Source organism: Micropterus dolomieu, linkage group LG21, assembly GCF_021292245.1.
Source record: "Micropterus dolomieu isolate WLL.071019.BEF.003 ecotype Adirondacks linkage group LG21, ASM2129224v1, whole genome shotgun sequence".
In the NCBI taxonomy this organism is placed as follows: domain Eukaryota; kingdom Metazoa; phylum Chordata; class Actinopteri; order Centrarchiformes; family Centrarchidae; genus Micropterus; species Micropterus dolomieu.
In genome coordinates this window covers 9625801-9652882 of record NC_060170.1, presented here as the reverse complement: position 1 = coordinate 9652882, position 27082 = coordinate 9625801, and the positions used below count along the sequence as shown (strand labels likewise).

At 39.8% G+C, this 27082-nt stretch overlaps 1 protein-coding gene across 2 annotated transcripts in view; it reads left to right on the top strand.

The window, feature by feature from the left end:
• Window positions 1-5171, top strand: part of ypel1 (yippee-like 1) — a 35497-nt gene extending 30326 nt beyond the window's left edge. For both annotated transcript variants that reach the window (XM_046034891.1, XM_046034889.1), the window contains exon 5: window positions 782-5171. In XM_046034891.1, the coding sequence (XP_045890847.1) occupies window positions 782-871 (90 nt within the window). In that variant the 3' untranslated portion in view covers window positions 872-5171. The remainder of the gene's footprint in view (window positions 1-781) is intronic.
• The last annotated feature ends 21911 nt before the right edge of the window (window positions 5172-27082 follow it).

Below are 27082 nucleotides of genomic sequence, written 5' to 3'. Positions count from 1 at the left end.
GGTTACATTATAAGCAATGGTTGTATATGGGGCGGGAGGGGATATCTTTTCATGACAGCTGAGACAGTTCCATCTCTCCGAGTTTTGTAGTTTGAATGTTTCGTTGTCCTTTTTTCTGTCTGTAACGTTTAAAACAAACACTAATAGATTCATCTAGAAATCAAAATGGCCAAATGGAAAGAGTTGATAACATTTGACAGCATTCTTATGCTTTTTCGAAAGTCAAGTTTAACATTTTGTTTCATGCGTTTTTATTTAAAGTATTTATTATTGAACTCCTTAATACCCAAGTTTTCCCCCTCATGTAGTTTAAGTTTGAAAAAGCCATGTTATTCCACTCTGTTTGACAGTATGACATACTGTGCATCTTAATTAAAACTAGATGATTTACACTGAATGAAATATTCAAACCCAAGACTCCTAGGTTATTGTTGTAGAGGTATTTTGCATCATTTTAGATAAATATCCCCAAGATTCAGCGATCCTTGGTATCTTTGACAACATCCGGATCTTGAATTTAAAATAAAGTTGTGATAGTTTGACACATATTTGGAGTTTGTAATAATTGGTTTCTGTTATCTAATATTGACTGGTACTGACGTGACTTTGTTAATGATATTTATTATTCAACTTAAAATAGTGTACATATCTTTATAATGGACACATTATTTGACATGTTGACTGGTGTTGTCACTATCGACACCAGTGTCAGTTGGATGTGGGCAGAAGTTGGTCTTGTAACTAAAGTTTTTCTCTTATTTTCGGTTTTCTATTTTTGCAGGAGCACGCGTTTGAGAGCAGTCAAAAGTACAAAGAGGGAAAGTTCATCATCGAGCTGGCTCACATGATCAAGGACAACGGATGGGAGTGACGCTCCAGCTCCTTCTTTTTCTGACCTTGGAATGCTCTTTATTGAACTGCGTGGAGCGTCGACCATCGACCACCCTGCCCCTCCCAAACGGCCCCCACCTCCCTTTAAAAAGAAAAAAAAAACTCCACGAACCTCCACCACCTCGCCTCCTTCACGTGCACACACCCACCTGCTCATCGTGAAACAAAACAGAAGAAGTGACGACGAAGGAAGTGGAGCAACTGTTGAAAAATCACGTCACAGGAGTCCTGTCGTTACTTTAAAGATTGTGTGTTCTCCTTCGCAGCTCCGGAGCTCGGTTATACTCTCACCCCCCCTACCCCCGCCCCGCCCCACCCAACCCCACCGAACCACGCTTACAAGTGATTGTGGTGATATGGCGACCAGTGTGCGAAAGGAGATAGACTTCACTGAAAGGACATTTCTTTGTTTTCTGTATTTCACCCATCCAGCGAGACAAATGACTTTGATGACTTTCATTATTTTAATGTTATTTGCTATAGTTTTAACTTCTGGGTTTGGTAAGGTTTTGGTTTGATGGCAGATGGATGTTACTGGTTAGCATTTTGTTTCCCTGTCAAGTTTGTCATGTTTCTGTTTGTTTATTTTGGCTTGTTGTATCTCTGCCCATAGCTGCCCACATTTATTTTGCTAATGTCCAAATGAGCAATCAGGGACGGGTAAGGAGCGGAGGGGAAAGGGAGTTTATTGTAGTTACAAATATGTAGCAGCATCTTGCTTCTTTTTTCTTTTTTTTTTAACAAAGTGGTAAAGGATGAAATTGAAGTAGTGTGGGATTTAATAATTTGATTTCTTTTTTTATTCCCCCCCCCCCCCCTTCCGGTACTTTTTTAGCACCCAGAAAGCATTGAAAGCAGCACCTCATATTTGTTTGACATAAATGGATATATATACACATATACGGTATATATACATATAAATATATAGATATATAAATATTTGTAGTGTTTGGCTAAATGCGATTGTGGCTGGTCCCATTTTGCAAGTAAAAAGACATGAAAAGGAGCAGAAATAGTTTCTAGACTGGGGAACCTGAAATCAGTGTCCACATGTCATAAAGCATTATGACTGTATTAATCCATTGTCTAGTAATGAAACAATGAGACACAACTACATATGAATATATACACATACTATGATAACATATCCATAAATACTATGAAAATGTTCGTAGTACATAGATATTGGAACATTGATTCTATATATATTTGCTGTCATGCACATATGTATATATGCATAGGACTGTATGTATATATGCATTGTGTGTGTGTGTGTGTGGTCACGCATTACACAGTGGCATACTTGAACAGTGCTACTTCATTTGCACTTTGCAGAGGCCTTCGGTTCATCTCAGTTTAGAGGCAAAAGGTTTGTGCGCTCTCGTCAGTTTTTTAATGGCCTTACAGATGAACGACAGATTGGAGACAGAAAGCGAGTTTGATCTGGACAGTTTTGAGGGTTTCATCATCTACGTTTAAGACTGTAGTGTGTTTAGCTGCCGTCAGCTAGATACTTTTAAATCATTTAGTGTGATTTTATTTAAATTATATCGACAAAACCTGCTTTTCTATTTTGATCCCCTTTTGGAGAGAAAAGTGTAGTTTCCGATTCTTTGCTGCTATCCGAGAAATCCCACCATTTCTTCCTAGTCTTGTAGGTCTTTTGCACTTTATCCGTCTCCCTCTCTTAGAGCGTATTGACTGTCTATTTGTGGACGGCGCCTGTGATTTGCCTCTAAGCCGTATGAATCTTGTGCCTCTTCAAAACATGAACGGCCTCCCCTCTTTTTTATTTTATTTTATTTTTTTCTGTTGTGCAGTGCATAACTCCGAAAACCGTCATGTGAACCATTTTTGATCCCCCCATCTGGTTCAAAGTGGCCCTCAAGATGACGTTATTCACTAAAATCCTCAGTGCTCTTCCATGTTTTTTTTGGACAACAGAGACTTGGTATACATACACACATATATTTTCTATGTTAAGATTTAGAGGTGCAAAAACAGATGGCTATTCAGTATATTATTTCTCAGAGTAAAGCATATAGGGAGAGGTTTGGAATATGCAGGATGTCCAGGGATCATTGTTTGACTTTGTATTGGAAGGGGAAAAAAAGATGGCAGGTTGAGGTGGGCCAGGGTGGGATGGGAGAAATTTAAAAATCAGCAGTGATTGATTACTTTGCCGGCAAGGTCAGTCAGATCACATGACCTTTTATCCTAAAAACGATGACAATGCAAACCCTTAATAGTTAGCAGTGATACCTACTTGAAAATATAAAGACATAAACAGCTGAGATATTGGCCCGTGTTACAGTTTTTGTACATAAGTAACATATTTAAGGTTTTATACGTATTTCTACTGGGTTAGTTGTTTTACTTCCCCAACTTGAAGCACTTTTGTTCACTGTACCTCTGGCTGTGTGCGTGTGTGTGTGTGTGCGTGTGCGTGCGTGCACGTGTGTGTGTGTGTGTGTGTGTGTGTGTGTGTGTGTGTGCGCGCGTGCATGCATGTGTATTAGCCTGCATGCATGCCTGCACACGAAAGTGAATGTTTAGTTTCTTTTCCTCAGACAGTTGTATTTCTTTTTCCCCCTTGTTTTTGGTTTGGAAATGTTTTTATTTGTCCTGTTTGTTTGATTTTTTTCCCTTTCGCAGCTGTTTGGTTTCACTGTCTCTCCCTGTGATCTGTGGGGTCGAGAGCCAGGTTAGTTTGTTTGGAAATGATTTATCCCCTGTTTTGTTTTTCTGTTAGCTTGTTTATTTAGCTTGTGTGGTGAGAGCCCGTTAGAGGGCCGGTGTTTAGGTCTCTGCTGAGCCATGTAGACTTTGAGGGTGAGCTGGAATCTCCCACCATGTCGCAGGGAGAGCCTTTACCAAGACCCTTTCGCCAACACACGTGTCCTGGATAGAGGGCTTTCAGGTGATGAAACACACCCTCTGGCAGCCATATTGGAGGTCATTAGCTTTTGGCAATGCTGGCTGTGAATATCTGATTGTATTTCTTGAGAACTTAATTTTTGTGCAAACTGTTAAATTCTTTGATTGTTTTGATAATGTTAGATTGTTAGCTACCTGAGCTTACATCCCAGTTCTGGGGCTGCATCCTTTTGAAGATTGCATTTCAAGGCCTGTCCTATTTTAAAGACTCCTTCAAATGCATCCTTCTTTTGCTTGAATTTGTAGCACTCCGTGTCCCAAAATCCACTGCACACCTGTTGTTTGAAGTATAACTCAACAGCAGCTGAACATCTTGGCCTTTAGTTCCCTCGAAGGACACACATCCTTCAGGGCTGCATCCTTCAAGGGTTGCAGCTCCTGTATTGGGATGCAGCTTTTATCTGGTCAAATATCAAAAGCAGACCATTTGTTTAGTTTAACTAAACTTTTCCCAAACTCATAGAGCAAAGAGAATGGCACTGGTGGCTCAATTTCGAAACTTAAAATCTGCCTTACCAGACCATTCATGTCTGCTTAAAGTGTTACAACCTACAGTAGGCCGACTTCTTAACTTGTTAACTGTTACATGCACACAGGCAGGACCTCCAGGATGGTGCCAGCAGTGGTTGCTGGGAGATTTGTGACCCAAGTGCAGAGCCTCTATACTCTCCCTTCGATCAGTCAAGTCTAAATTAGACCAACAAAAAGCAGTTGCCAGTGTCACTGTTGGTGTGTACCAAATAAGAACCAACCAAGTTCTATCGAATGCATCAGTGTCATGTGTCAGCGGGCAGGAAGGAAGCCAGGGATCATGTTCGAGTGTCTCCTGCAAAATCAATTGCTATACCAAAATTAAAGAGGCAAAATCCTGTCACTTACGACATTGTCTTTCTGTAGAATGTGTTGATCCTCTGAACTTCACCGTCAAAGCAGCCTGGATGAAAAATGTAGATATTTGCTGCTGAAAACTGTTTACTTTTTATTGTTACTTTGTTTTATCGTGACACTGGCTTCCGCCATTTTGAGCTCTGTTACTGTCAAAAAAACGTACCTGAAAGGGTGTTTATCAAAGGCAAGATGAGTATACAGGGGAAAAGGCTGTACAAGTTCTTTTCTTAGGACTGTTAAACTACAGTTTAAGGTCTAAAGCATGTTGTATTTATAATGGCTATATGTCGTGCCTGTTTTATTATTTTTTCCTAAATTTAAAAACAAAAATATTATGCTTTTTATTTGACTACATTGCTTTGCATTCTGTCTTAGTAAAGCCATGTCACATGTCTGTTTTCACTCTAATGTAAACTATCAGATATCACAATAAATTTTCAATGGCATTAAGGTGTGGATTGTGTGAGGTTGTCATTCATTTTGGGATATGACTAATATTTGGAATGTTTTTTTTTATTGGGGACTTCTTTGCAGAGCCTTTGTAAAGTATAAATCCCTGCTGTAAGACTCATAACCTCTGATGGAGACCCAGCTTTCTGACACTGGGCCCTACATTATGCCCCATAATTCTTTGGTAGATTTCAAACTGTTATTCACAAGACATCCGGTACCTGAATCAGTAAAGCAACTGCAAAACATCAGTGAACATCCACATGTTTGACTTTAGGGACCGTGTTCTTTACTTAGAAGGCCTCATTTCATTTTCTGAAAACAGAAGAATGATGTACTTTACCAAAAAGCTCTATTTTATTTGTCCACAAGACATTCTCCCAGAGGGATTTTGGCCTCATCAGGTAAGTTTTGGCAAACTCCAATCTGGCTGTTTTATGTTTCTGTTCTGTTCAATTATTCATTGCAATCTTTTATCAAATTGTCTCTTTCGTCCAGGGAGATTAGCTACAGTGCCATGGGCTGTAAACTTCTTTGCAATGTTGTGCACAGTGCACACAGAACATCTGAAGATGGACTTCTTTTGTCCATGCACAACACACCAATATAATGTAGACTATTATTAAAGTATATTCAGTACCATGCAGAAGTTTTACGCAGGTGTGGGAAAAATGCTAAGACATGTAAATAGATGCAACAAAATGAAGTGAGTGCACAGAAGAAACATCTAAATTAAATTAAAATTTGATGTAAAACACCATCAATTCTCCTAGGTACACTTGCGCGCAGTTTTTGAAGGAACTCGGCAGGTAGGTTGGCCCATACATCTGGAGAACTACCCACAGTCCTGTGGATTTAGGCAGCCTCATTTGCTTCTCTCTCTTCATGAAATTCTCACAGACTCAATGATGTTGAGATCAGGGCTCTGTTGGGGCAATATCATCACTTCTAGGACTCCTTCTTTAGTAGTTCTTAATGACTTTCACTTGTATGTTTGGGGTTAATGCAAGTATGCGTCTGTACTTCTCAGCATGGAGGAGACCATTCATTCTGACCAAATCCCCACCTTGTTTGCAAAAATGCAGCTCCAAACTTGCTTCACTGTTGCCTGCAGACACTCATTCTTGCACCGTTCTCCAGGCCTTCAGCGAACAATCTGCTTTCTGCTACAGCCAAATAATTCAGATTTTGACTCATCAGTCCAGACCACCCGCTGCCATTTTTCTGCACCCAGTTCCCATATTTCCATGCCCAGTTCAGTTGCTCTGCCTTGTTTGTATAGCTTTTTGGCTGCAAGTCTTTTATAAAGGCCACTCAAACTTTCCCCAGTCAGTGAGCACATTGTAGACCTGTGACAGTAGATGGATGTACCAGCGTCCATCTGTTTTCTGCAGTTCTAAGCTGATGCCACTGATAGACATCTTCCGATTGCGAAGGGAACTAAGCATGACCTGTCTTTTGTCTGCTCCAGCAAGTATCTTTTTTCTGCCCATTTCTTCCCAGCTTCTTAAAAAGAGCTTGGACACATCTGGAAACCCCAGTCTGCCTTTAAATTTCTGCCTTGGAGAGGCCTTGCTGATGGAGTATAACTTGTGTCTTGTTGCTGTAAACTGTCTTCCGCAACCTCACCTTGTTATCTGAGTTTGGCTGTTTCTCACCCAGGTTTTTTCATCCTACACAGCTGTTTCTGTTTCAAGTTGTTTAATCATATACCAAATATCAGGTGACACCCAATATTGATTTGATTTAGATTTTTCTTCTGTTCACTCACTTTGCATTTTGTTAATTGATAAATATAATCTATCTATAATATATAATATAATAATAACATGTCTATATGTAAAAACATTATATATTTTTTTTAATTATATTTATTATATTTATCAATTAACAAAATGTGGTAACTTGTGCATTGTGTATATGCAAAATGTGAATGCTTTATAAAAAAATAAAACATTTGACTTGACATGTATTTAAATGCATGAATAAACAAAACCCAACATTGGAAACAGGACATTACACATAATGGAAATAACACTAGAACATCAGCATGTTGCAGGAACGCTGAAAAAAGGGAACTTGTCTGCAGCAGTGATTGTGTGAAACAGCGATGAAATTAACTTTGACAGTTACCCACAGAGGCAAGACGTGTGATTAAATATTACAGGACTGGCAGAAAATATGTCAGAAATTTCCCTTTAAATGTAAAGCAATTAGTGAAGCATGAAATTCACTGGTTTCCCTACTGATGTGTGAGTCTCCGACAGAAAGTGGAGAGGCTGGCAGACTGTCAGGTAATTAATTTAAGACTAAGAGACCAGCAGAGTTTTCCACCGATGGCGTTTTTTTTTTTAACTGACCTCAAAGTCCGCTGTAGTCTGGTTCATTGATTGCAGCCAGACTTCCTCTTCACATGAATGTTGTTTTGGATTAATGTCAATTATGCCAAATACATTTTTATATTTTGAATATAGGCTTGGGCTTGGCATTATCTAAAAAAACTATGTCTTGGTGCCAGTACAATTGGTTCACGCTAATCAGCGTGGTGTTACATGGAAAGCACAGACCAAAAAGCAAGGTTGCTTCTGAAAACCACAGTTGAATATGTTATTTACAGTAAATACAGTCCCAAGAAGAATATTTAAATTTGGTTTGATGCAATTCATATATACATTGAGACTTTGATCGCCTTTGTGTGACACCTGTTTTGTCATTACTGGTTAATGGTTGTGTATTTAGATGAGTTAGAAGGGCACAGCCCAAAATCAAACAGAGACCTTCCTCTTTGATAAACAGATCTTAAAAGCCTTTGTACTTCCCCCAGTGTCACGTGGTCACCACGGTCAGCAATGATGTATTGATCTGCAATGTCAAAGGCAGTGCTATTTAAGAATTCTGTAACTATATAAAACAGTTCAGTACATTATTGTAATTTATTATTTGTAAACAGCAATTCATAAAAACATCATGTAAAATGAGCATCCTTTTAAAGGAAAAGTAAACAAGTAAAGACACCATCACGTGTACTGTAATAAAAATAGTATAGTGCATATATAGAGAAACCAATTTGAAGGCATTATAAGGTCATACAGATAAACCAGGACTTGAACATGAGACTAAACATAAGAATGAACAAATATTTTCCTCCTACCGCTTTATATTTATATCTCATTTAAAGAGTGTGAAGGCCAAGAGTGATGACTTCTCAGTGCGCTCTCACTCTGTTTAACCTGCAGCTGCTGTAAGTTACGAGGAAGGTTGAATAATAATTTCTGTCTTATGAGCAGAATAGGAGTAGTTTGTGTGAGGTGTGTGTGTAATAAAAAAGCTTGTTGGCCTCAGGGGTTAGCAAGTTCACAATTTACAGAATATACTGAATACAGAAATGCAAATAAAACCCATAAATGTTCCATTAGCTTTGGCAAGATGGAGTTTAAAAAGACTTCTTGTCTAAAAAAAAGCCATAAACCCCACTAATTGACCACATGATTACTTCATTATGTTGTTCGTGTTTACCTACTGGTTTCATCATTTCCATGTTTATCTTTCCATCCCCAGTCTTGTTTAGTTCTTGCTTGCTTTGAAAGGTGACCAGCTTCACACCTGCCACTCTGTCAGCCTGAGGTCATTGGAAGAAACAAACATCAGACTCTTCACACTGAAACTGATCTGGGTTGTGAGCAAAATAGGCGGTTGCTCTCAGAAACATCACTGCCTTTTCTACTTGTGTATTGCTAATTGTTTATTGCTGTCTCTAACATATTGACCATCCAATGTATATCAAGGATTTATGATAATTAGAAAAATGTGGATAATTAGGATTTTTGTAGGGCTGCTGTATTTGACTACATTAGTTTTACTTGTGCAGAGACTAGAAAACAAAATGTAAACAGTTAAAGAGTTAGTTCACCCAGTTTCCCACATCAGTTTTCTTCAGTAGATTTGCTTCAGTGAAATATGTTTATTAAGGAGGTCAGTATGTTACCCAAAGTGACCGGCACATTTTTTTTCTGGAAAAAAACATTGTGGCTGAATTTTTCCAAATACAGATCACAGTGTAGAGTGCACACCCAAACAAGACTGAGAGTCTACAGCCACGCTAGAAGCTCTTAGAGGCTGTACTAAGGCACCTTGGCGCTTTCAGATAAATGCTAACATCAGCATGTTATAACAGGCTCACAATGACCATTCTAACAAGTTTAATGTTAAACCATGTTCACCATCTTGGATTAACGTGAGCTGACATTAGGTTAAATGGCACTACACATAAAAGACAGCAGATGCTGATGGGATTGACCTCCACAAATGTCACCCTCATGGTGGCCCTAGATGAAAAGTCAGGAATTACCAGCACAGATATGTACTGGGCAGAAGGAAACATTCAGAAAATCAGCCAAATACCCTTTCAAATGTAAGGTTTGGTTGGTTTACTGGTGGCAGTGTTGGAAACCAGCCGGCATCGCCCTTTCACAAGCCCGAAAAAATACTTTCACTTTACATTAAAGCGTATTAAAAGCGTATTTATTCTATGCATAACAAATGTAAGCGACACACTGGTGAATTCATTAAATAGAATGTTGCCTGTAAAACTGATCTTGGCCTTCACTCCATAGTTGTTATTTATTCAGGAACAATAACTTTTGAGAAGCATAAGGAGAGAGCAAATGTGGGTGGCTTTACGCTTGACATATAGGTCTCCTTCTATATATGGGCTCACCTTACTTTATTCTACAATTGGCTGCTCCCATGTTATTATTGTTATAAAAGTGTCAGATAAATGTAAATACCACTAATCATACTGTATTGGGTGCCTGAGCTACTGGAAAAGACAACACCCTTCATATCAAAGCAAGTGAAACACTTATTTTTCAAAAAAGAGACTTGAGACTTTGCTTGCACTTGCCCTCTCTGGCCTGCATACACTGAACAATATTATAACAAAAAGTAACTTGTACTTTAAGTAGTTTAATGGAGACTTTTCCACATTTTATGACTTATCTACAATGTTACAGTGTTGGATGTTCATGTTAAACATGTCCAAAGCTTCCAATAATGAGGTAAAACTATTTAAAAGAAATCCCTGTGAGTAAAAAACTCTAAATGCTCTGTTTTGAACTGCTTTTTTAGAACACACGGAGCCAGACGGAGCCGGTGTTCCATATATGGTAATTTGCTCCACACACATACACACTAAGTCTGTCAGTATCGCTCAGTGGCAACAACAGCCTGGTAACATATTTCAGGTTTTGGCCAATCAGAAGACAAAGGGCTTTTAGAGGGGGGGTCTTAAAGAGACAAGAGCATCTACAGCTTGTTTCAGACAGAGGCTGAAATGAAGGCCTACATGAAGGGCCAGTATGAGATAGACAATTATTTTTATGAACTTTGAATCATGCAAAGCTGCCATATCAAAGTCACAGAACTACAATATAGGTCTGGAAAAGCAGTATAATAGGTCTCCTTTAATGATCAGGTACTTTTATATTTTTACTAGTGCTGGGCAACGATTAAAATTTTAATCGTGATTAATCGCTTGATTTTCTGCAATTAATCACGTAATTAATGCACAAAATTGAATGTTTGAGCACTTAGGCTCAGTGAATGAATGTGTGTGCATAGTGAATGCAGATGTAGTGTAAAAGCGCTTTGAGTGGTCGAAAAGACTAGAAAGGCGCTATACAAATACAGAGCATTTACATTTTAATTTAAATCTACAGCTATACACAAAAGTGCAATAACATGTGGTTTGTAAACGCTTTTTACCAGCAGTATTCCCTTTACACACTAGCAATATTTACCACTGTCAGGGAATTACCTTTTAGCCTATAGCTTGTTAAAACAAGTTAGAGTCCAGAGCCATGATCATAACATTATAACAGGCACCTTCTGAGCAACAGGTTAAAAATGTATAAATCAGTTTCTTGTTGTTTTTTTTGTCTGAACAGGTATCTGCAGAAACAATTTTCTTTTATCAGGGAGCAGCATAAACAGTCTATATTTAGTAGCAAGTGTCCCTGTTAGAATGAGGTGAAGTACGCCACGCGGAGCACAAATCATTGGATGAGAGACTGATCCTGCTGTTTGTGAATTTCCAGAATCTATTACTGTTTATTAAATAGTTATGAGGACATCAGCAGGAGGGAATCCGCAAGGCAGAGCAACCCCGCAAAACTAGATGAAGGCCTATCAGGTAAAGTTACGTATAATTTTAACTAAAGTTGAATAGGCTACAGTTGTGTAGCGCACAGAAGCCATTGCCATGGTTCCTATCATAGAGCGCCTGCCGTTTACTCGCGGAGTGCTGTCTGATCACCGGAGCACAGAGCAACCCCGAGGGGCCAAGTTACTACGTTGTGATTTTAAGGACATTCCTAAGATCGACATCTTCCACACATAGACGAAATACCACTCACGCTCACACTCAAACCTAAGGACAATTTAGGGTCAACAATTAACCTAGACTGCATGTCTTTGGATGGTGGGAGGAAGCCGGAGCACCTGGAGAGAACCAACGCAGACACGGGGAGAACATGCAAACTCCACACAGAAAGGCCGGGGCAACCGGGGTTTGAACCCACAACCTTCGTGCTGTGAGGCAACAGTGCTAACCATTAATTCATTAATAACGCGTTAACATGCCCAGCCCTAATTTTTATTTGAATAGGTTTGTGAAATAATACTTTTGACTTTTTCTTGAGTGATGTTTTATGAGGTGTAATTGAACTTTACTTCAGTAAAGATTTTCAGTACCCACCACTGCACTGCTGTGAAGTCAGCAGCAAATATGTGAAAACCTGAGAAAAATAAACTAAAACTACCCGCATTGCTAGATCCGGCTAAGTGACACAAAATATTTTTTGGTGATTTGGGTGGACTGACCATTTAAAAGGTCCCTGTAAATTAACTCTGCAGCTGTCCTCATTTCTGATTTATGTTCTCATGGCTGCAAACATGTTTAGAGCGCTGAACCTGAATGATGCAACTTCTATAACTGTAAATTCATTTGAAGCTCTGTGACCATCAGTAAACTCAGAATGAAGACATTTTTTTGAAAGATTATCAGACCTGCTGCAGCAGAGTTAATTAGACACAGATCATTTAATAAAGTACAGACTGTACATTTGTTGTTTGGATTGGAGTTGCTATGGCAGGCGATACTTACATGATTCTTCGCTGCACATCGCTTTCTATCTGTCTCCTTACTTGTGATTCTGATGCCCACACAGCCTCGTGTTTTGATGTCCTTGAGGTGGCTGGCTCGTCTTCAAGTACAAAGCAGCCTGTCAGCCTCTAATTTATCGCACACTCCCTGCCTTGTTCTTAGAGCTGCAACATGGAACATTTTCACATGAATATAATACATTAAGAGCATATTTTTTATTTCTTTTCAGTCTGTGTTCTTGACTGTAATCCTGTATCAACATATGTCACAATAGCAATGGTAGAAAGCAGTAAGAAACAGTAAAGTTTAACATGCAACAAACAAAATCAGCATAAAAATACACCGACAATTTGTTAGTTGTGTTTTTCCATTTGTATAACAAACTGCCTGCATTTGAATGTGTGGTGGCCTTAAAGGCATTACTCAATTAAACCTTATGTTAAAATGATGCATTTTCAAAGCAGACATCTCATTAAGGTCGGGACCACTTGCTGATTAATCCATAAGCATAGCTAATGACGAGTAATTGGTTTATAAAATAATTTATTTTCATGTTTTATGCACTCTGAATACTTATCAGAAAACTACAAAGAAATGTAAGAGGCAACACTTTAATATGCTAATTTGAATGATAAATAAAAATCTGTTTTTTTTATAGTAAGTTTATAGTAAGATAGATGAACATTTGTTTGAATAAAAGATTTTTGAGAGCTTGGGTCTGCTAGACTACATACTATCCCTACTAAAGGCATAACTGAGACCAATGAGCTGATGTACGCCACAGCAACAGTGATCCTAGAGATGAACACCACAAGCCACAAAGGCTAGAGGCCAAGATCAAGGCAACACAAAGAGAGGTTAGTCAGCTCTCAGAGCTACAGAAAGGTGCTACCTAAGAAATACAACAATAATACAACAAATACAACAAGCTGACGATACCTGAGGCTCTGGACACTGCCAAAGAAAGACTTACCGCTCTGGCTACCCATCTAAAGACATACAAGGGAGAAGCAGAAGCCAGGAGAATAAACCGATGTTCTCCACCGAACCATCCAAAGTCAGTGGCAGGGTAATAAAGATCAGATCCACCCTGAGACTGAACAGTACTGGAAGAACAAATGGGAGAAAGAGGCATCCCACAACACCAATGCTCAGTGGCTAGTGAATCTAAGAACAGATCACAGCTGGACAGCACCAGGCCCGGACATGATCCACACGTAGGCCTACTGGCTGAAGAAACTAACTGCACTCCATGAACGCCTGGCAGCACAAATGAACCAACTGCTGATGGATGGGACCCTAGCAGAATGGTTAACCCAAGTACGGACAGAAGGGAACAATCCCATCCAACTACCGGGCAATAACCTACCTCTGCACAACATGGAAGCTCCTGTCAGGCATCATAGCGGCTAAGATGAGTAGGCACATGGGCAGTAATACCAGGGGAGCCAAGATCAACAGGACACTAATAACTTTCATCAAGAACTCAATGGGGCTGTGGAAGACAAGTCTGGAAGCCAACTCAAAGCCAATTGCACAAGTCACCATTAAGTGCGGCATATACCAAGGTGATGCATTATCCCCGCTGCTGTTGAACCCCCTCAGCCAGATCATTTCAAAGACTTGCTACAGATACCGGTTCCGAAGTGGAGCAACCATCAGTCACCTCCTCTACATGGATGACATCAAGCTGTATGCCAGAAATGAGCGAGACATCGACTCACTGATCCATACTACCAGGATCTACAGCAACAACATTGGAATGTCATATGGACTGGACAAGTGTGGTCGCATGGTATCAACAAGAGCGAAGATGATCAGAACAGAGGGGATTGAACTACCAGAAGGCCACATTGCAGATGTTCAGGACAGCTACAAATACCTTAGGGTGCTGCAGAAACCATGAGGAGGCAGCAAGGAAGTCCGCCACAGCCAAATACCTACAGAGAGTAAGGCAGGTCCTGAAAAGTCAGCTGAATGGGAAAAACAAGATCCGAGCCATCAACACATACACCCTGCCAGTCATCAGATACCCCGCTGGTATAATAAACTGGCCAAAGGAGGAGATAGAGGCCACTGACATCAAGACGAGAAAGCTCCTCACAATGCATGGAGGGTTTCACCCCAAATCCAGCACCCTGAGACTGTACACCAAGCGTAGCGAGGGAGGCCGAGGGCTAGTGAGTGTCAAGACCACTGTCCAGGATGAAACGACAAAGATCCAGGAGTACATCAGGAAGACGGCCCCCAAAGATGAAAGACTTAGTGAATACCTCAGGCAGCAGAAGCCCGAGGGTGAGGACAAGGAAGATGAAGAACCTTCATGGAGGGACAAGCCGCTGCACGGCATGTACCACAGACAAATAGAAGAAGTGGCTGATATCAAGAAATCCTACCAGTGGCTGGAAAAGGCTGGACTGAAGGACAGCACAGAAACACTAATCATGGCGGCACTAGAACAGGCACTCAATAGAGGCTGGGGTCTACCACACCAGGCAGGACCCCAGGTGCAGACTGTGCAAGGATGCCCCTGACACAGTACAGCACATAACAGCAGGCAGGAAGTGCGTACATGGAACGCCATAACCAGGTAGCTGGCAAAGTGTACAGGAACATCTGCCATGAGAATAGGCTGGAAGTCCCAAGGTCAAAATGGAAGACACCTCCTAAGGTAGTTGAGAATGACCGAGCTAAGATCCTGTGGGACTTTAAGATCCAGACTGACAAACTGGTGATGGCTAACCAACCAGACATCGTGTTGATCGACAAACAGCAGAAGAAGGCTGCAGTGATAGATGTGGCAATCCCAAGCGACAGCAACATCAAGAAGAAGGAACACGAGAAGCTTGAGAAATACCAAGGGCTGAAAGAGGATCTAGAAAAGATGTGGAAAGTAAGAGCAACAGTGGTGCCAGTAGTAATCGGAGCACTAGGGGCTGTGACTCCCAAACTGGGAGAGTGGCTACAGCAGATTCCAAGTAAAACATCAGAGGTCTCTGTCCAGAAGAGTGCAGTTCTAGGAACAGCTAAGATACTGCGCAGAACCCTCAAACTCCCAGGCCACTGGTAGAGGACCCGAGCTTGAGGATGACACATACCACCCCGGAAGGCGTGAGAGGGGGATTTTATATATATATATATTGATATATATATATAGAGAGAGAGATATATACTGATATAATACAATTACAAATAACGTTCAGTTATCAGTTAAAACCAATGGGCAGTGTAAATACATGCATGTTTTATTGGGGAACATTCCACATAATCTGTTTCCACTGAAGTGTTCAGAGAGAATTGTTTTTGTTTTTTTGAAAAATCTAAAATCAAAATCAGTGGGAATAAATTGCAACTTTTTAAAGTTAATCCTTCAACTATTAATCATTTTGCAATTAGTTACAGTGAGAGTAAAAAATATCCTCAAACATTTTGCAGCAGAAAAGACTGGGGGAAATATAAACTCATATGATAACATAACATTTAAAAGTTTAATTTTGTATATATTTTTATACATTTTATTGTATGCAATAGAGGTTTTGAATAGAATTATTTTGACAGTGATACTACAACTTGCAATCACTTCCAATTTGAAGTTCAACCTTTGTATGCCATACAAAGTGTAAATGATGTATATATATATTGATCTTCCTGGTTGCATGCTTGAGTATACCTGATGAATACGCGATGTTGAAATGTTGTAGTTGTAATAAATAAATCTTTTTGGGAGCATCTGCAGCTGCAGTGTAGACGTGAGAAACGGAGCATACTCCACTTGGCAGATGCTTTTACCCAAAGCACCTCATGCTTCTTTTAGTGCATGCATATTTCAGAGAGGCAGGCCTCAGTGTGAATCAAATCTAACCTTTACTTTGTAAGGACCATATCCTGTAGGCACGGAGAGAGAGAGTGGGGGTGGGGGGGGGGGGGGGGGGGGGGGGTGGGGGTTGGTGTTGGTGTTGTGATGGCTGCAGATAGACAGGATGTAGTGGTGTTGGCTGTTTATGTCGGCACATGTTATTCTCATGCTCACAGTCCTCATGACTCCTGACCTACTTCTCTGCGACGCTCAGTCACACAGTTCCGGGAGGGGGGGTTGATGACCACGTCTTCTTTTGTTCAAACTCCATAGGTCCTGTGTATGAGGCAGGAATGACACATAAGAATTAACAATAAGTGTTTGGGTGTGAGGGAATCAACACGAGTGAGAGGCAAACTGAGGTAAACTGCTCACCACCACCGTAGTGCCCTTCAGCAAGGCTCTTAATACCAGTGGTGCAGCACAATGGCCAGCAGATTACACTGTAGTTGTACTGGGCAACTTCCAGATGTGTGTGTTTAGCTGAGTGTACCTGCAAAAGAGAGGCTTTCTCTCTCTCAGTGAAATGCTCCTGAAAAGATACTTTTAGATGATTTAAAACCAGTAAGTGGCTGGCACTGGCTTTATCATTCATGTTAGATTTCATTCATACCCAAACAAGTGCCTACTGAACAGCAGTTCCAAAAACAATTCATATGAGTGTTCTCTTATCTGATCTATGGTTATAACCTGGTTAGGTTTAGGCAACCAAAGCAATAAACACCCAAAGAAACTCAAACTTCATCAACTTAAAATCCAAAGAAAACCTGATGAACAGGCGATCTCTGGAAGATCTAGTGCAGAAACGCTATGGCAATATGCTAAGCCCTAAAAACTAATTTTCAAGAAAGTTGTTAAGAGAAAAAGAACGTCAAGATCATCAAAAATAATTTCCTTTATGAATGAATATAATGTCTTCCTAAGTAAGTTAACGTTGACATGATACACACAAGACCTGCAAAGTTCTGCCTTGAGGTTTAAGGAAGCTGCTGGAAACCACTTACTGTAAAGCATGTACAGCTACAATACATGCCATGTATATTTTATGCTTTGATAATACATTAAGGAAAAGACAAAGGAGGTCCACCAGTAAAAACATATTCAGACACAAGTGCTTAATTTGACGGAACATAATTTCTGCTCATGCATTTTGCACCCACCCTGCGTATATTAGCTCCCAAAGGATGTCAAGCCAATGACCCCCTTTCGACTTGTTGCTACTGCCACTTCATTATCTCCTCTCTCACTTTGTTTTTCTCACCCCAATCCATCCTTTCTGCTCTAACTCCCCCCTCAGCTGGAAGTGGGTGCCCCTGGTTGCAGGCCTTGCAGCAAGCTCCCATAACTGGAAGCTTTAATGCTGCTGCTATTTCAAGCCCTCTGATGTCATCTGAGGGAGGGGCCAGCCCTCATCCCCGGAGTGGTGAGTCAGAGCCAGAGAGGAAGAGGAGAGGATATTCAGTGAGGAAGAGGTAGACAGCATCCAAACAACAGTGGTGGTACAGTGTTTGTTCCCATGTTGTCACCTGGGAAATGGCAAAAATGTACATGCTGCAGAAACCAGCAACTTCATAATGGTATAACTGATATTGGTCTTTTATCAAATAGTGTACAGTATATATATATACACCTGTCAGTTCCCCGACCACAGATCCTTAAAATAGTCAGTAAAGCTGCATTGAAATGTTATTTACAAGTTTTATTTATGTTAAGAAATAGTTGTCATATTTTACATTTCCACACAATGAAAGCTTTCCCACCCTATTCATTTGTGTGGGGTTTTTTTTAACGCTTTCATTCTTTTTCTAACATTTTTCAGTAATTTTATTTGGTACATTTTTTAGTTTTTTTCTAGCATTTGTATATTTCATGATGTTTACATTCACACATGCCTTTCTAGGAATATAATTCTGGTATGTGTGTACTTTGGGGCATAATCAGATCAGTACTGGCTTTCATAGGCTGTCAATGGTTAAATCTTTTAACACACTACATCATAAAGCCAAATACAGTTGCAGTCCACAGGGAATCGAATTTCATTTCCAGGTATTTCTGTCCAACGAAACAAACATCTTTGGTTTTGCATCAGCCTCCAAATAACATTTGGTATTATCATCATGGGCAGAAAAACAGACACAGGAACTGAGAGAGATGTTGTTTTTCTCCTGTCTCACTGAGTGATGTCATCCCCATTCAGACTCTGCCTACACAAAGTCGTGGCAGCGCTCAGCATCCACTGTCGCCATGGCTGCAGCACTGCATCTGCCACACTCCCATCCGGCGAACCACACAGGCAGCCGTTGGTCAGTGTGTCTGTACTGACAGGCACTTTGTCCAATGAGAGCGCAGGCGAGTGATGTCATTGAAAGGACAGGACTGAAGCAGAGATGTGTATCTAAACGCAGAGTGTCAGAGATCTTCTGCTGACGCACCAACTTAACAAGGGAGGCTGTCACATTAGCAGTTATCTCTTTGAAAGAAACAGGTGAGGGCAGATGTCAGGGCCTGAGATGTTTTACAGCTGTTTGAAACTGCTACCAGTCCTCTTTTAGTACTAATATACCCAATTAACCCAAGACTCACCATGATGGGGGGCATCTCTGGGTGGGGTTAGGCACAGTTGCTCAAATTATTATTGGACTGGGCTGGCCAAGGCTGTTCTGAGACCCTGAGCCAGATCTAATAACCTTTCTACCCCCCACACACAAATATGCATAGCACCATACTTGTTGTCAAAATCACATACTGTACGTACTGTACTGTATTTTTACGAATAATGCAAATATAAACATGCTTAAAAATGATGTTAAAACTTAAAGCTGCTCTAATGAATATTTTTGCCTTAAAAGATGTGAAAGTTGTCACTCATAATGACAAACCCACACCCGACTTTGTAGTTCCCATCAGTTCTATGGAGCGTTTTAGTGTCTTTAAGCTCATTGTTCTGGTCTTCAAGCACACAATTTCTGGCTTCAACAAAAGCCACTGTACACTGTCTGCCCAGCACCACACAGTAGTGTAGTATAGTGGAACGTTTAGCGGCTAAAGAGCAGGAGTTGGTGGAGACCAATAACCAGAGCTAAAAGGAGAGTTAATATTGGACTTACATTCATCAGGTGAACACAAACACAATTGTGAATGAATGCTAATGTTGCTCTGCAACTGTGGGGTGGGTAAATTACTTCATAAAAGGTGACAAATTGTCATGTATTGTCTATTCATTAAGTATAGATGTCTTGAATGCACTCTAATCCCCAATTTGCGTTAGTTCTCTGAAAACCTGTTTGGAAATTTGTCGGAATCTCAAAATTTGTTATGGACCTCCTGGATCAAAAAAATTGCTGTAGTCCCTCAAAGTTTGTTTTCATCGATTCAGTGCTCCCAGATCCCCAAATTATGCATAGGTCCCCACAAAATGTCATAGCTCATATGAGCTTGGCATTTTGGGATTTGGGGAGCAGATATGGGATGCTAAAAAACATACATGTATATAAATAATGCAGGACAAAATCAAATTTTTGGACCTCTCCTAGTGGCTCAGCATCCATTTACAGCCACTCTTTTATAGTTCACTGTGGGAAGCCTGCCAGCCCTTTAAAAACTCTCCACAGGTATAGCACAATGTAAAAGCACAAGTGACATTTCTTATTCTGACAATCAGACTTAATTACCATTATTCACCTGACCTTGTGTTCATGCTGGCTGGATTTCTCTGTGGGAGGGGATTATTTTGTTTTGCCCAAACCAATCAGTAGTGATTAACGTATCGGTCCTACCAACATTATTTTAAGTCGACAAAGAGGCTTCAATAGCAATTGTTGGGAGAAAAACATTTTTCACAATGATCGAAGAAAATGCAGATAGAGTAATTTCTATAAGTCAATTTACAATAAGCTGTACAGCTACGTTGGTGTCACCCATGCTTGTCGCAATTTTTGTGGTCAATTTTGTGTTGTTGTTTTGATGACGTCCCCATTTTTGCAAAGCTTGGATAGGCCTAGTTGTTTTCCAACTAGGGAAATAGCCATCATTAAGCAAAACACAATTTCTCTTTTGAGGTAGGCCAACAACAGGAGCCACAAATCAATATCCAGCAACCAGAAACCACTAGGGAGAAATTTTCTGTCTTCTTGTTTCTAATTTTTGTTAAATTTTTGATTACTATTTACTGCTGCAGCAGCCCAATTTTCCACCCCATGACCATTTCGTTTGATCTCCTTGTTTATGATGTGTGGAACGGTCTGGTGAATTATGTTAGAAGCACTCAGAGGCCATTTTTATAATTCCTTGCAGCCCCTTTCACAAAGAAAAGCCAGTAAAATATCATATTTTGAAAAGCAGTATTATTGATTTCAAACCCTTTCATGTTGTCCGTAGAAAGCCATGAAATTGCCCAGATCGCCCCTTTTATACACAAAGCCAGCAGTTGCCTTTGTTGCGTAACAACACAGAAGCATCAAGACCGTCACTGTTTCTGCTTTCTAGTAAATGTAAAGAGGAATTCACTTTAAAAGCACTCAGGAACAAACAAGAACGTAAACACAAGGTGCAGTTCATTTAGGAGATGAGTTCCCAGTGAGGTTGCTTATGATTCAGTCCCATCTCTGAAACAGCTTGTACCATGTGATGTGAAATGAGAAGAGGTGCTTTTTTTACTGCAGCTAAAAAGCATAAAAATGATTTGGAGATATCCTGAAAAGCCTCATTACGAAGCCTAAGTACAACAATAACTTGTTATCAGGATGCATTTCCATCAGCTGTTAGCAAATTTAAACTTCCCAAATTTCCCCCTATTTACCATTTATACACACTTGTAAACATTTACATTTATACGCACTTTATAAACATTTACAACATAGTTATTGGGTTATATAACTATTATGTAGTTGTAAGATTAAATGATTTTGAAGTGTTTATTATGTGGAGTATTTGTCAGCAATTAACTTCTCTAATGAAGACACATTTAACTGTGTTTTATTCAGTTTATACAGCAACCTCACTTTGTTGACTCAATATAAACTGTATGAATACTACTAATTCACACAGACATATATATTTCTCCATGTATGTTCAAATACATACATAGATTAGTGATTACTAGATATTTAAGCTACACATACTAACTGCTAGGTGCAACTGCTATAGTTAACTGAACTAACTGACAAAGCTAATGCTACGTAGCTTGCAAATGACATCTGGTTGTTAGGTGTAATCATTTCCCCACTCATTCTAATCTGAATGAATGTTAAACTGTGAAACACACATACATTTCTCCATACATGCCTACCTCCTTAGAGATTAGATTAGTATAAAACTGCCACTTGGTGCTATCTAGCTAACTGAACTAATTCACAAAGCTAACTTAGCTTTCTAATAACGTCAGTTAAGTTAATGTAAATATTTCATTCTAAACTGTATGAATACATAAATTCCTCTATGTACACATACAAACTTAGAGATTAGATGTTACTTAATATTTACAAATACTAACTTTAAGTGTTGTAACTGCTTTGTAGCTAACTGAACAAACTGGCACAGCAAATGCTAGCTTTCTAATAAAATCATGAAGGTGTAATCATATTTCCCACTCATTTTAAAGTGCATGAATACTAACTCTGAAACATTTCTACAGGCATAAATAAAAAGTTATGTCTACATGTAAGAACTGGCTATTAACTTCAGTATATCATTTGGCCTCCTAAAACTCCCAAATGTAAAACATTTGTTTTATAATATGATACATAACTGCATATAGCTGAATTAGTACAGCATGTTGTCATGTAGCATATATTGAGTTAACTGTATCTGCATATGATCCAGTAGCGATTTGCCACAAGCACATCTCATCTATATACAAGATTTTTTGCAAGTGGAGAGTTTTAGTGGCTCACTTCAACATCTCTCTCTGGACTGTGTAACATCATAAATGTTTTAGATTAAAAACCTACAGCTGGGATGTAGCTCAAATAAACCCTTTGCCCTTGCTGTGGTGCAGAGAGGAAGGGAGTGCTGACAGTCACGGATTACCTCCTTTTCCAGGATGGGTGATTCATTTCCTTGTCTTAAAAAGTAACAAGTGATCTCTATTACTTTCAGAACAGTTTCAATGAAATGGTTGCTAAATAAAATGGAGGGCTGCCCTGTGAAATAAAAGCAGATGGTTGTAATTTCGAAAAAGAGAGATATAAAAAGGCCTAAACACCGGTGTTGACAGCAGGTCCCTTCGGGGCCGGTAAGACTGAAGGTTGGAGGTTTGTTTGGATTCTGGAGGGAACATCTCTTTGTAAGACAGGCATTTTTTGACCAAACACATTACTGAGAGAAGGTGGTGTCTAATAAAAGTGCTATTCATTACAAGGCTGCATTTAGGGCAGGTTTTTGAACATTAATACTTAATAATACTTAATACTTAATACTATAAAACTCAGGTTACAAGTTACTTAGAGACAACAAAAGAAATAATAGGTCTGAAAAGTTTGCAGGGTTGTGTTATTTGAAAAGAAGGGTTTGTGGAAAATAAACGTGTTTTATGTATTAGGGTTGACCCTGAATAGTCAAAGATTTGATGCTTCGATGGGCGGAGCCTGATTCGACTATCAATCTCACAGTCGAAGCTTCGCAGTGAAAAAAGCATCATGCCATTTTGGCGAACTGGGGGTGCTCAACGTTTTACACAGAACTACCAGTTTTCTCCCAATAAGTCAATATACAGCCTATTACTATATACATTTCAACGTTTAATGCTTTAAATAAACATGTAAAAAGAAAATTGTAACCCTAACCCTGGGTCGTCAGTGTGCATGTGTAGGCGAAGTGTGTATGTGTTGTGGCAGAAGAGGAACACTTGCTGAAGAGACGGAGCGGAGCCCCAACTTCGCTGGTGTTGTGCCAAGTTGACCACACCTCACAGGACTTTCGGATAATTTATCACCGTTGATGAAAGAATATAATAGCGTTTTTAAACAGCTGCCTACTTCAAACAGACCTGCGAGGAACCGCAACATGCATGCAGTTGTTGGCAGCGCGGAATGCATGCAAAACTTTGTACAAGACCGATGAATGGCAGGCGAGAGAGAGAGAAAAAACAAAAAGGTCAACAATAAGCCTCAGTTTTGCTTCGGCTGGCAATCGCCGTGCACAAAAACACACATGATTTGACTATCAGTCGACTATAGGCAGAACTTGGCGATTCTGATTCGACTTTGTAAATCCTTAGTCGGGGACAGCCCTAGTATGTATACAGTACGAAATAAGACTTAAAGCAACATTATGTAGTGATTCATCTTAAAATAACATCTTCAAAATTTTATGGAATTGTAATAGGGTGAATAGTGCCTCTGTTATTCCCACTCCAGGCTTGCAGTGCATGCTACTGCTCTATGAAACAACGCTTTGCAGCAATGGCATAATGGTTTACGGCACCAACGCGACTCTTCAGCAAGCAAGCTATAAGAACAAACAAAAAGTATATAATGTACACTGTAAGTTCTTTGGAAGAAGCTAGCTCAGTATTCTCGGTATGGATATCATGGTGGAGCCTGCAAAGAGACAGACGAAGACAGCAAAGGAAGCGAGGAAAAGAGAGTGACCGAGCAAAAGACCAGAGAAGAGTAAATATCTCACTGGCTTTTACTTGTTGGTAAGAGCTAAAAGAGATGAAAGATGCAGGACAGATACCGAGCTGGCCTTCTTGCTGTTGGACTAGTAATTTATTAGCTGGCTCGCTGTGTCTTGTGTTGTTGTGTTTGCTTGATGTTTAGCTGTGTTAGCAAAGTTGTTGACTCAAGAAAAATCTGAGAGGTACTAGATAACACACTCGAACATCTGTGTCAGTCAGTGCTTTTGGTTTGGTTTCTTTCTATCTTTGTTGGCTAGCTTGCCATCGAAGTTTCAAGCAATATTATTCTGCCGAGCGAGTGGGCAACATAACTCATAGCATAGCTCAGCAGCTGCTATGGACATAACATTAGGTCATGGCAGAGATGAAGAGACCAAAGAGGACGCTGACGGAGGAGGCGAGGAAGAGATAAAGAGAGACCAAGCAAGAGGTTGCCAAATGTTGGTGAGGGCATTGAACGTGAAATAAAACGCTGCGAGACTGAAGTTGAGCTGGCCTTATTTCTGTTGGACTAGTAATGTTTTGTGCTGTCGCGCTCGATGTTTGGCTGTGTTAGCAAAGTTGTCGACCAGCTCGTAAGTATCATAACAAATGCACATGTACAGCTGTCCTTATTTATGACAGCTGTGAATTACACTCAAACAATAGGGGCGCTAAATCGCACACAAAAACCACTATCTTCTCTAATGTTGCTTTAAGTCTACAGCCATGTTAGCAGTTCTGTAAGGCTCTATTTAGGCACAGACAGTGTGAGCTAAATGCTAACATCAGCATGCCAACATGCTCATTGCTCACAGTGACAATGCTAACATGCTGATGTTTAGCAGTTATAATGTTTACCATGTTAAATGTTTGGTTTATCGTGTTAGCATGCTAAAATGTGTTACTTTGCACTAAACCCAAATTTTAGCTGAGGTTGATTAACCTGATTGTGGCGTTAAATGAAAGTACATGCATGTCTATCCCTGATTTCATGACAATCCATTTAATAGTTGTTGAGATAATTCAGTCTGGACCAAAGTGGTGGACCTAAATCCCAGTATACATAGTTCAGCATCAGAGCCAGTGAGAACGAGGACATCATATTAAAATTTTTAAATGATAGTAACTGAGATTTCAAAAAAACGTAATAATATTCGAGGAATGTCAGAAAATCTGGAGGACGATGCTGAACTAGATGAGGAGTAGGGAGGTGACTGCTTAGTAACTCTACACAACATACACCCACTCTCTTCCCCTACAGTATCTCTGCTGATGTCTACTCTCAATGGTCAACTTCAAAAGGAGGCCTGGAAACAAAAAGTGAGAATGAGAGGGGACAGCTGATGATTTGCACAGAGTCATATTAGAATTTTATGCATGCACGCTGAGAGATTTCTGGTCAATTACAGCACTGAAGAGGAAAGGTGATGACTTTACTTGAGAAAGTCTGTGTCCTCTACTTGGCCTTTTATATGAGATTCACAAAGGATCAATGATTATATGCATCCCATTTAACAACTGTGTACATGATACCTAATAACTGTGTTTACTGTAAATAGCTGTTCCTGCTTATTAACATTATCTTACCTCTATTGAAACTAGAAGTTGGAGTTGGGTAAATGCTGTTACAACAATTCCTGTTACAATCAAAAACAGCATTTTAAAGTAATAGTTTGACATTTTGGAGGAAATACGATTACTTGCTGACAGAGAGTTAGATGGGAAGAACAATACCACTCTCATAAATACAAGGCTACATCTAATAGCCACTTAGCTTAGCACAAAGTTTGGAAAATTTGCCTACCAGCACCTCTAAAACTTGCTTAGAAACATGTTAGATAGTAGTAAAATGTGGCCTCCATAAAACAGCAATACTTTTCAAAACAACAATTTTTCTATGGCTAAATCAAACGAGATATAACATATTAATAAGTGAGCTTCAGAGGTGCTACTAGGTGGATTTTGTAAACCTGTGGACAGATGCAGGCTTGATTTCTTTAAATTAAAATGTTTTTTTTTTACCTTGCAAACATACAGTCCCCTCCAAACGTATTGGAACATTAAGGCAAATTCGTTTGTTTTTGTTGTTCACAGAAGACATTTGGGTTTAAGATCAAAAGATGAGTATGAGTATTCACATCTAGATGTGTTAAAACAACTCAGGACATACCACCGTTTGTTTGAACCCACCCATTTTTTAAGTGAGCAAAACTAATGGAACATGTGACTGACAGATGTTTCTTGTTGCCCAGGTGTTGCCTTTAAGGTTAAGGTAAATAACTCTGCATGACTAGTCTAAGTTTTCATCCTTGGTTCAAACCTATAAAGACTGCATTTCCTGTTAAAGAGGATAAACCAACATGAAGACCAGAGAGCTGTCTATGGGAGAAAAGCAAGCCATTGTCAAGCTGAGAAAAGAAGGATAATCGACCAGAGCCCTTGGACAAACATTGGGCATAGCAAGCAGACGTCGAACAGGTCGGCCAAGGAAAACAACAGTAGTTGATGACAGAAATATCGTGAGAACTGTGAAGAAAACGCCAAAACATCAGTAAGTGACATCACCAATGACCTCCACAGTGCAGGGTGAAGATATCACAATCCACTGTTGGAAGAAGAAATCTTATGGACTGATGAGACGAAGACTAATCTCTACCAAAGTGATGGAAAGGCAAAAGTGTGGAGAAACAAAGGAACTGCTTATGATCCGAAGCATACAAACTCATCAGTGAAGCCTGGTGGAGGTAATGTCGTGGCTTGGGTGTGCACGGCTGCTTCTGGAACAGGCTCATTAATATTTATTGATGATGTAACTGATGATGGTAGCAGCAGAATGAATTCAGAAGTGGACAGAAACATTTTGTCTGCCAATTTACGGAGAAATACATTGAAACTAATGGGGAGGAAGTTTATCATGCAGCAGGACAATGACACAAAGCACACTGCCAACAAAACAAAGGACTTCATCAGCGGGAAAAAAGGAAGGTTTCAGACTGGACAAGTCAGTCACCTGACATTAACCCAACAGAGCTGCATTTCACCTCCTTAAGAGGAGACTGAAGGGAGAAACACCCCGAAACAAACAAGAAGTGAAAGAAGCTGCGGTTAAAGCCTGGAATTGCATCACAAATGAAGAATGCAACAGTTTGGTGATGTCAATGGGTCGCAGGCTTGAGGCCGTTATTGCAAGCAAGGGTTATGCCACCAAATATTAAATGTTATTTACTTTAAGATTATTTGTTCCATTACTTTTGCTCACCTAAGAATGCTGCGGTCTAATACAAACGGTGATATGTCC